Here is a 12222-nt window from a genome sequence, read left to right on the forward strand (position 1 = left end):
ATGTGAGCCAGGCAGGGGGCCTGGTGTTGCTCTGGCCCTTTGGCCATTCACACCTCGGCTCCCCATTCTCTTGTCTGTCTTCGCGCCCTGCACTCTGTGTTGCACTAAACAATGTCAGGAAAGGTTGTACCGCAACTGGTGCTCATGTAAAGCACTCTGATACCTCCGGGTTTTTGTGTGCGCTATATAAACCCTCCCCCCTGAAAATTTAGGCCCAGGAATGCCTGCAAAGATTTTACACTTCCTGCCCAGAAACTTATACATTCCATTTTTAAACGTACGACAAATGTTCTCAACAAGACTTCACCAAATTCAGAAAAGCACACTGAAGACAGAGGCCTCTGTGTACAACGTTCGATGACATACTGTTCAGGCATGCCCCTATTCCAACCGTAGGACCGGGAAATGGCGGATTTAGGGAGTGCCCCCTCAGAGGATGTATCCACCAATAGCTCTGGGAGTAGTAATGAAATCACGGTGAAAAAGCCTAAAGGTGGAAAGATGATGCAGTCTTGTTATATGCAGCAGTATGACAAGAAAAAAGTTGCAAAGGTTAACCTGCAAAATACAACCATCTGTTCAGGTGTGAAGCCCCCAGAGAGGACCGGCAGTGGTACACCCAGAAGAAGGTCCATGGCGCCTCAGAGGTTCAAGGCCCCGAGTGGACTTCCACCTGGCACACTGGATACCACCATCTTTGGGAAAGGTGACCTACAGTCCACTTTGCTGGAAGGCCATAAAATCGCTCGCCCTGATCTTGATCTTTCTATTATTAATGATAAAGCATTTCAGAGAAAGACTCCAAAAGCCCTCTTCAAAGCTGATGCTAAACCTCCCAAAAAGGAGCTGCCTCCAGTCAGACATGCCAACACTCCCGATTCAGGCGGGAGACTACCGATTTCATGGCTAGTCTCCAAATGTCCGATCCTGCAGCAGCACACTTCCAAAGTCCATACATGACAGAAACCCGATTGAAGGCCCCCTTCTCCCGATTTTTTTTATTTTTTTTTTTTAAATCTCCCACTTTGCTTTTCTGAAATGTTGGCATGTATGCTCCAGTCCCTGCCGTCCCTGAGGAAGTTCTGGCAATGAATGAGGCACAGACACAGCTGCTAACCTTGCTCCGCCTAGAGATTCCGAAAGATATGCGTCGACTGGAGGAAAAGGCTGAGAAGAATCTGTTGCTAGTGTGCGAAGGGAGAGAGAAGCTACAGAAGAAAGAGCACGAGCAGAAGCGTCAGCTTTCACTGTTGAAGAAGGAGCAGCAGCTAGCAGAGGTGCTTGCAAGCCAGACTGCAGTACTTATGCCATCCACTTCCAAGGACGAGCAGTTTAAAAGTGTGTATAAAACATTTGCCACAGCCTTGGATTCCACAAGACATGAGCTTCCTATAAACAATATTCACGTTGAAGGAAGCAACAAGGACTATTTGGAAAAATTGCAAAAGCATTTGCCAGCTACTGAATCGCTTCTGGCTGAGTTTTTGCCGCCCTGTTCTGAAGAAAATTCCAAGACATTAACTAAAACGAAAGAACTTGACGAGGTGGCCCTGCATATTGACGCAGATCTTCCAAGCACTCTTACAGAGATTTTTCACTTGGCCTTTAAAGTAAGCAAAAAGAGTACTTTACAGAACCAGCACAAAATTGAGGACACCGAAGGCGTGGATGCTGTGAAACCATGGTATTTTGTTGAGCAATCTTTGTAATTCGAATGACTAACTGAAGCGCCTCAGCCAGACCCCGAGCATTCTTATTTTCATACTATTCATTGGACTTCTTTTATGTACACAGGAGAATATTGTGGTTTTTTTTGTTTGTTAATCCTGCACATTTATCCATGTTCTGTCATATTAAGATTAATAGAATTGGTGGAAAGTGGCGCTTTGGCTCCATCAAGCGGCCAAGGGGTGCAACAGCAATGGAAATCAGTGACAATCGGTTTAAACCGAGTCCGCTGATTTTCATCCGGTAGGGTACTGTCGGTCAGATTCGGTTTAAACCGAATTCCGGACAGCCTAACCATACCCCATACATCTGGACTGAGTATCAATATGTACTTTTGTAACACTTCGATGCCCTCTAGATGCCCTCCCTTATCAACCCATGACACCAGGCTCATGCTGTTTAAATCCACGATGAACTTACACTGTGCAACACTAATAATGCACTCCAATATGGCTGCCAGCCCTGCTATCCCATTACTAGCGTTCCGATCACAATGCCCACGTGACACTTTCCACCCACGTGATCCCCCGGAACCGCGGTCTCAGTGACTACGTCTAGACCCGCCGCCGACAACCTCCCACCATCCCGGTGTCAGCGGCAGGGTAAGTCGTAAGCGGAGAGCTTTATACACGCCGGTGAGTGACTGTGCACTCGATAACTATAGGTGCCTGACCACTTTGGAGGTGAGTGAACTGTGTATCGGGGTGTATCCATGTCGGGATTTGCCCGTAGGGGCACCAGACATCTGTGCACGGTTTGGGGCGTGTGCTTGTTCACCCGGGTCCAGTGTTGCTAGCTTGGCGTCTTGGTTCCTTCCAAGGCACCATTGCGGCTCACGTGGCTCTGGGGGGGTGACGTCGCGCCGCTCACTAGGTGGGAGCTCCTCTTGGGTAGGGTCGCTTTTGGACGTCCTTTAATTATGTCCGCCCATCCCTTCAGTGGTTTCAGCTACAGGCAAGTACCCTGACTATGACCTTCCCAATTTTTTTGCCTAAATATAACAGATTGCCTACTACTTCCATCTCTTCCTGTTAGGACCCAATCGGTGTTCTTAAGTACCGCCGGCTACTGTTGCAAGCAATGACTTGCTGACAGTGTAGGTGAGTCCTACTTCGTCCTACCACAAATATTACTACCTGCACACTGGCAATTTTACATCATTGCTATGAGTTTTAAGAACCTGAGCACAGAATACATTGAGTACCGGCTATTGGTACCATCGGTTATTTCACTGTGATTATTTGTGTGACAGAGCATCCTAGTTCTCATGAGCACGTTCGCCCTGCCGGACATTGAGAGTTGGTTCACAGAGACTATGTATGTTGTATATAATGTGATTTAAACATGTTATCCCCACCCACTTTTGTCCTACTTACAGGTCAACAACCAGAGAACTGGGTATGTAGATTCCACTTACCTTTTTAGTGTAGATAGTGTTCCTTTGATCCTCAGGAAGTGTCCGGATCGCAATGACATCAGAGACACAAAACATGTCGATCACCTGAGGGCAGGGCATACACCACTAGACACATCGCAACTAGTTTTTTGCCCCTCTCTATTTTTTACATTAGGCAGTTTACCTTCAGAATAAAATGTTGGTTAGGACTAACTGACCTATTTTAATTCACATTTTTTCCTACATCTACACACATTAAGGCCCCTCACCCCCACTGCACCCACCGGCAGGAAAAAAAGATCCCCGATTAAGAGCCCCGGTTCCGGGTACCCGTCAGGTATTGCAGCGCCGACCTGACGAGGGGCAGGCTCAAATGATGAAGCATGACACCTAGCTTGCTGGGTGTGTGAGAGCCCTAGTTCCAACAAGGAGAATTCCCTCTCCTACACATACACAATATTGGTCCCCTGTGATCCACTTTTCTCTACCAGCTCCTGCCCTCCTTACCGACCGCCACAGAGGAACTCCGTACTCTCTTTGTACACAGCCTTACTGGGGCATGTAAGCTGGACCTCGGTAAACTAGCCCCTAGTCCCTCCTTTGTTTGATAGAACTATCAATATAAGCCCATCACAAGGTGAATTGCATACTAGTAAACACAATCATGTAATACATGAAACCCCACCAGCTCAACCCATTCTCTCTAAATGGGAACAAAGTACAGGACTCTATGGGGCACATGCATCATAAGAGGCAATTGCGATTCCATCATTGCGATTATTAAGGAATCGCAATTATGGAATCGCAATTGCCTATGCATGTATGTTTTGCTAAAATAGTAGCGATTCCTACATATTCCTTAATTGAGAATTGCAAATTGCAATTCACAATAAAGGAATAGCTACCCATTCATTCCTATGGGCCTAGAGGCCTATAGGAATGAATGGGAATAGCATGCGCAATTTGCGAGTACCAAATAGATACTCTCAAATTGCGCATGCAATTTCAAGGGTGCAAGGGGGGCAAAAGGCCACCCTGATGCACCCCTGAAAATTGCATGTGATCACATGTTGCGCACACACATGCCCCAAAGGCATGTGTGTGTGCAACATGGCACTTTGAAAAATGCACTTTTGTGCATTTTTCAAAGTTTTTGTAAATTACCATCAACTTGCAGTTGATGGTAATTAGAGTTTCCTAAATGCAAAGCATTTAGGAAAGGCTTGTTGCATTCCAAATAGGGAATCACAATTCGCGATTCCCTAAATGCATTCACAATTTAGGTAATCTCAAAATTTGGGATTACCTATTTAGTGAATTCGCATTTGGGTTGATGCATCCCAAATGCCAAAATACCAGTCACAAAGGGGCCAATGCTGTGAATTGGGCCTTTTGCGACCCGTATTTTGGTTGATGTATGTGCCCCTATATATCATAACAAGCATTTGCAATGCAATAGGTCTATTATTTACACAAGTTTGAGCTATTGACATTGCAAATAACAATGCCTTTTATTTTTGTTTTCATTTTTAAAACCTAAATAAAAGCATTGTCATTTACAATGCCAATAGCTTAAACTCTCATAAATGCGAGACCTATTGCATTGCAAATGCTTGTTTCAGTTGCAGTCATTGGATGTGTTTAGTTATGAGTCTATTATTTGGTTAGATTGTTGCAGATATCCTGTAAGCTTCTGAACAGGCAGATGGTTAATAACTGAAGTTTGACAAATTTTAGGGTCGCGGCTCCAGGCCCAGCAACAAGCTCTAGTTTACAGTCAGAGGGCCCAGAGGACCCTCTGACAATTCATGACTAATGCATGATGTTAAATATTGATAGCATGGACAACTTTAATCTAGCAAGATATACTTATATTTTTTTTAAAGAACATTGTGTAGTTCTTGTGAGATATTTCTGACCATACTAACAAGCAGAAGCACTATCAATTGACGCAAGAAAAGCCAAGGCAGTTTAAGTATGTATATTTAAGAGTAATAAAATTGAATGTGAAAGCAACATACACTGTAAGCTGAAACAACTTTAACAATTAAATCTTAAGGAAGTCAATAAATGGTGGGAGGAAATATTGCTTCAGAATTATACTGACAATATTATTATCCCAGGGGGATTGTGTTTATTAATGTTTGTGAAATATAGGAGAATGATCTAAAGGAGTCTGCATCACACATTGTAAGGAATTTGGTGAAGCATGCCAATATTGATGCAGCAAAATTGACCAAAAATGTTTAACAGTTACAGACATCTTCATATGCACTACCACATAACACAGAAATTACAATTTCTTTGTGATATAATCTAAGTCTAAGAAAACAACTTAAATACAAGTGAGATATTTGTGTACATGACGGTGTGCAGACCATACACGTTTCATGAGAAATATGCTTACCTTTATATAATAGAGCAACAAGTAGAACAATCAACGTCATATATTGAGAGTGCTCAGATTTTCCCGGACATTGATTACTCAGACAATGAAGGACAATCACAAGTTTGCAAACAAAGTACGACTTTTTTAAAGGGAAATACAAGTAAGACTGGCAGAGATGATTAACAAAAAAACTTAGAGAAAACGGAGAAATAGACAAAGAAGGAAGAGAACTAGTCAAAATACTTAAAGGACGCCCTAATGAGCCACAAGACTGTTAATTCCAAGTGCAATACCAAGAAGTAAAAGTTAGAGATATGAATGAGTTTGATACAAAAGTCGCTAATTTTCCTGATAAAGTCTAACCAATAGAAATTGAGGTTCTAACAAAGTACTAGATATGCATTTTCCTCTTGATGAGTAGGGTATAGAGCAAGGGATAACAGAAAGTGATCCTAAGATGATTCTATTTTCTGCCCACACGTGGAAGATAGTCTCATTTTGGCATTTGACCAATCTGTCTGGTTTGACTGCGTCACCACATTCACAGATTCGTATTTAGCGAGCTCGAAGATGACAGCTCTTAAGATAATGAATGACTCAATCAGGATAAAACCCTCGAATAATCATAATGCATAGAGCCTCATGCATGCCATGCCCCATGGCAGCACTGATTTTCCAGATCTACAAATCACGGTCATTAATCAGAGTCTTTCCATGCCTTTTTTCAATATTAAAGGAAGATAGTAGCCATGCACACAGTACCATCAATGCCACCCCTTATAAAGATTGCATTATTGCTAAGAGAAATTATACTTATGAATCAACATATAAAACAACAACTGATGATATGATAAAAGAATTAAAGATTGTGGGCAATCAGTAAATAAAATTCAGGAAAAAGGCAGATATAAAAAAAATAAGCCTGAGTTATTTGCTTATAGAAATAGGAAGGGAGTGTAGACATGAAATTCAGATATGGAAGCTATACTTCTCAGATGATATTCTCACGAAAGTCCGAAATTGAGGGAGTTTATTAATAGTATTCACTGTAGGCCGACAATGTATTGAAGAATTGCTGTTTGCATGACCTAATATGACCATTTTGAGAGCAGAAAATTTTAAAGACAAATTAACCCGCAGTCTCTTTATACCCAATATTGAAAAAATTGGTCGACCTGTACAGGTTCCTTTAAATGCAATGATTACAGTCTCTATGAACTGTCATTTAAAAGATGCAGTGAAATCACTGGAAATATTGGTAAAGATATTTCTATTAGACCCTTCATCATCTGTAAGAACATATATATCATTTATGCATTTAGTTGCTCTTGTGGTATATTTTCACAGGTAGCACGATAAGACCACTAAGAGAAGAAATTATGGAATATATTTGAGCCATGAGGAGGAATGATAAGTATCCTCCTTTTTAATGTTCAGGAACATCATGATTTGAACTACAAACAGTTAAAAGTTTGTTAATATTTACACCAGGAAAGAAACATCTGAGGGGAACTAATAGAGAATTAAAAGAGGGGAGCTAATAGAGAATTCAATGAAGGCAGATGGAATCCCGACTAATATTTTCCCATTTCTTATTGAAACCTAATGGCTTAAACTCAGTTTAGGGTCCATGGTAGTTTTTTGTATTGAGAACTGTAAGAACTTTATTGATTTTGGAAATTTTTATATACATGCATGACATGTGGAACATAATTAGTATATTTCTGGAGTGAATTGCGTGTGTATACATTGTATGTATTGGTATACTGAAATCTCTTAGCTGCAGGGAATTATTAATTCGTAAGTGGGTATTTAAATACGTGCTATATTGTACATTAAAATCACTTTATCAGTATTAAGATGTGAACGGGGCAAGGAACTATATTTTTAATAGGGTTACACGTATTATTTTCATATAAACATATATTTTTTTTAATACAATGTAGATTAAATTGAAGACCACTCTATTATTATTACGAGTTTTTTAAGCTTTTCAAATCCATATCCACAATGACATAAACAATTGACCAATGGATGGCTTCATTTCCCATGATGCACCTTGTTGGATGGCTCACCAAATTCACTCTAACTATGTTTTTTAATTGATTGCACCAGCTAGGCTATTTTGGTTTTAAATGGGCCATTGAACATGTGTAGTGTAACCTTAATAAGGTGTATATTTTATTGATTGCCCCCAATATGGGCTCCTTATTATTTTCACCTAATTGGAGATTAGATGTGTGACATGGTGAGGACTACCTTAATGACTTTAACGTAGCGGTCTATTTGTTTATTTTGTTGAAGTAATATGTTAATTATGTTAATTATATTTAATGCAACAGTTTTAATATATCAACAGCTACCATATTTAATTATATTTAGGTATGTACATTTTATGTGTGTGTGTGTGTGTGTATATATATATATATATAAATGAGCTCATTTGGGATCTCAATTTAAAAATTGTTCAGTGAGGCTGTGTCCAATTGATGATGGAGCTGTGCATTTTAATGATACATTTGTTTTCTGGGCCTAAAGCCAGCAGAGACAAATACAAATCATTTGCTTGTCTAGTGAAGTTGGAGGTAAAATGAAATGGCTAGAATATTCAATGGTGTAATTGACTATTGTCCACAAATGGCTAGAGTGCTCAATGGTGTAACTCACTCTTGTGAAATAATGGTCACTAAAAGATGCCGGTGTGATCATCTTTGTGAGTTAGGAAGACAGCAGTGAAGACCCAATCAAAGCAGCTCCAGGAATTTGGGTCAATTACTCAGTAAGGGGCACTGATGATGAAGACAGGGAAGAAAGAAGGATGTCTAAAAGAGAAAGGCAACCTCTGTAATCAAATGCAATTGCTGAGTGAAGTGAAGCACTGCCATCACAAACCAGAACAATCCTGGAGTTCCGAAGTATGCAGGAGGAACGATGGTGAACTGCCTCCTTGAAGTCCCCTCAACACAACCACAGAGAAGACAGGAAACAGCTGCGGGGTATCTCCAGTTTACTCAGAGGCCTGGATCTGCTGAGAAAACGGTACCATTGATGCAGGGCCACAGCATGGTGTGGTAAAAAAAAGTGTTGGACATTGTGAAAGCTCCAAGGATGTTCCCAACTTTCTAGTAGCTGCCGCCCCCAGTTTAGAGAAGCTGATCCATACCAACAAAGTCATAGCCCGCAGATATAAGATTAGAAGTCCAGTTATCTGATTGTCATTAGGTGGTTGGCATGCTGGCGGTTAATTGCTGGGAAGTTTTTCAGTTTTCGCCGAATAGCCTGATTATATGATTCATAATTTTAAAAAAGATAACAACAACAATAATAATAATAATTGTTAGTTATAAATTGCTTATAAAGTCCTTCAGATCACTCATCTGCCATTTCTAAGTGTTGCAAAAATAACTACTTCTATTACCCTTTTGATGGTACGTCATTTACCAATCTCACAGAGCCGTACAGCTGGCTAGTAAAGATGTGAGTGTAAATAGTTAATTATATGCACAGGGCAGAGGATTAACACTCTTTTATGCTGCATGTGACCATCTCGTCCTCTGCCACCACTGACAGAGCATCTTACAACTCCACCTTGCAAAGTGGCTACCGGCATCTGCTTCAATATTCAGTTTAGTGTTGTGCCTCTAAAATGAATTGTAGCATTTTTATCACTTAAAAAATGAGTTTACTACATTTCAGCAAATCCACAGAAAATCATACTGTGAACAACTTGTTATGACTAATTCCAAAAATAAGTCTAAACTGATTATTTCTGTCTAGAAATAAACTCCAATCTACATGCTGTGGAAAGTGGTGTCAAAAACATTATTACAATAGTCATTCACAAATTCTAAATGACCTATGGAAAGTAATTTTGAAAAATATGCAAATGTAACCTAGAGACAAACGGGGGACACACAGAACAGAAAGACAACATTTGGCCAGTTGGAGAAAGCAGGATTAGAACCAGAAAACCGTAGAGAACGGGGCCAAGAACTGGACAGTGTCCTTGCAGGAAGTGATGTCGTGCACTTGTCAAGCATGGAGAGAGGTGTCATGGAGCTGGGTCAAGGAGAATTGTGCTGGGATGCTTGGAAAAAACATATTGTCAATGTGCACGGGTTGGGTTAGGAAAGGACAGCTGCCACTTGCTGATAAAATGAGTGTGGGAATCAAATGTTCCGTAATAGGCAGGAAGACAGATGTTTAACTAGTGATTGGATGCTGCCCCTGTCAGGTAGCTCGCAACCACTGACTGATGATTCTGCAGCTGGGGCGTGACTTAGAGACCCCAAAACAGAAGCAGTTGTTGTACCTGCATTGGTTCACACTCAATTTCTGCGCAATGTTAATAGCACCCTATTTCCTAATTTAACAGTATGCAATGGATTGACCTTGCACGGCTAAAACACTGAGTCGGCCACGCCATGAGTTTCACATAGGAACTTCAGGTCACACAGGTCATCTGCTGGGATGCTCCTAACTCAATGAGTCTGCGCCCTTGACTCTGGGCTAGATGTCTCTGTTCTGTGGGGAGTGAAGTAAGCTTGGCAGGTGGGACGCACATTGTTATGTTAGAGGTTTGTAGAGCGCTTGGTTCTCCAACCGAAGTGTCCCGGCGCTAGGATCCCCCCAACAGATGTCACATAACCCTGCCCTGGACTGAGGTAAGGTCGATGTAAAGCAGGCCTACAGATTATCTTGTACTGACATTTCCATAAGTACCATCTCTCATCAGAACTCTACGGAAGTGGGGCAGCTGTTCGGGAGATGTTAGTGTGTTACATCACTCTAGCGCAGAGGTTTTAGCCCTGATTCAGAGGAGCATGGAGGGAGTAAACAAGCAAAAACTGCAGCTTTACCGCCCTGTGAGGGGGTGACAACATACACCCCACAGACCCATCCTAGAACACTAAGGCACACAGAGCGCGAGCTGAAAAGGTATACAGAACCTGTGGTGCACGCGCACCACATAGGAGCGGGGGCGAGGGAGCCTGTCGTCTGTGTTGCGCGCTGATGCGCGTCCTAGACACGGACGGGAATTGGCAGAGCAAAGACAGGACATGCGCCCACCTTTGCCCAAGCCCGTGCTGTTTAAAAAAGAAAAACACGCTAAAGCCAATGTCGGGCGGCGAAAGCATGCTCACACGCACAAGCGTGTGAGCAGCTTTGAGAAATGCCTTAAAAGAGGTCTTGCGCTGCGCGAGCAGCGCTGCGCACTGAAACGCTAGGCGCGAGACCTAAAAAGGAGTTTGACCACCCAGACATCAAAGCTAGATGTCCAAGCTGTGGTTATGCAAGAAATATCATCCTATATTTCAGCAAATTATGAAAGAATAGGGTGATTAAAGAGGTGGTAGTTGGATCTCTGAAAAAGCTTCTTGGTCCAGATGAATTCACCACCTGTTTAGCAAATCTATCCAAGCTAGTAGAAACCTCCATTCAATATTAACAGACTGCAACAGGAAGATATCAACTGAAAGGAAAATATTACGCTAATTAGCCATATACAAGATTGGAAAACTTTAACAAAAAATCTCCTCCAAATTAGATCCAATTTGAAATTATGATTCGGGTCAATCAGCTGTGAACACCTAGATGGAAGTTCTTGATGCTTTTAAAGAAATGATCATCCGAGTTATATAAACCAAAAAAGCTCCCAAAGATTAAAAAAGTGGCAACTGTACAAAAGAACAAAAACATTCTAGGCTGAATCAACACAGGGGAGTCCTCCGCACAAACCAGACAGAGTTATTCTACTTCAGCCCATGGATGGACAAGATGGAGAGATCTAGAGCAAATGTCTGAATTTGGGCCCACGCCGCAAAACCTTTGTGGACATGAACCCTGGGTTGCTATGTCACAAGTCATCTATAATGCCAACCCAAGTACAGAGAATTTCAACTTGTCTAAGAGTTACAAGGGCTTAAGTACTAGTAGCTACAGCTTTCAACTCAGTTAATTTTACTGACCCAACCAGTTCAATTAATCACCCCACATTGGAGGCCATTCAAGGCAAGGGAAAGGCTAAGGTTGAGGAAAAGTGTTTTCCTGGGACTGCCAAAGTCACAGCTGAATTCTCCTTTACATTAGCTTCACCCCCAAAGAACTATCCTGCACCACCGACAACCTTCAAACAAACTAATAAAGCTATATACTTCTTCAACATTATCCTTATATGCATTAGCAGAGTCCCACAGTTTCATAATCAAATGATTACAAACCAGTTCAAACCTGGGATACCTGCAGAAGACATCTGAAAAGGTTAACAAATGTATTTACCAAAACTCATGCTGCTTACAAAGCCCAAAAACAATACCTTCACATATTAAGTAATATTTAGCCATATAGGTCAGTGAAAATTTCCAATAACACCAGAAGAGAAGACGTGTACTGGCGAGGCTTGCAACAGTGCCCGGGGAACAATAATGTGAAAATCGGCAAACTACAGGATGACGCAGAAGTCTTTAAAGTCTCTGGCCCCTCAAAGAAGGCAGAACCTAATACCATAAATCTAGGGGTCACCATGACATCCTGAATAAGGGGATTTGGCAAAAACAAATTACCTTCATACTTCATACTAGGAATGGAGTTTGTTTCATCTAGTGATTTGCTATCTATAAGATTTTTGATTCCCAGCCCGAGTGAAGACAGAGGGCTAACCGATACGTTGTGGCCAACAGAATCAGTCTTGACCCATCACAACACACTA

The 12222-nt window shown here is 41.5% G+C and overlaps 1 protein-coding gene across 1 annotated transcript; it reads left to right on the forward strand.

Moving 5' to 3' along the window:
- The first annotated feature begins 405 nt into the window (after window positions 1-405).
- Window positions 406-1709, forward strand: LOC146863967 (HAUS augmin-like complex subunit 8). The gene is made up of 2 exons (XM_085637387.1): window positions 406-850; window positions 1054-1709. The coding sequence occupies exons 1-2, from the start codon at window positions 406-408 to the stop codon at window positions 1707-1709; spliced, it is 1101 nt and encodes a 366-aa protein (XP_085493513.1).
- Window positions 1710-12222: the final 10513 nt, after the last annotated feature.

The sequence above is a fragment of the Triturus cristatus genome, chromosome 2_1, assembly GCF_964204655.1.
Source record: "Triturus cristatus chromosome 2_1, aTriCri1.1, whole genome shotgun sequence".
Taxonomy (NCBI): domain Eukaryota; kingdom Metazoa; phylum Chordata; class Amphibia; order Caudata; family Salamandridae; genus Triturus; species Triturus cristatus.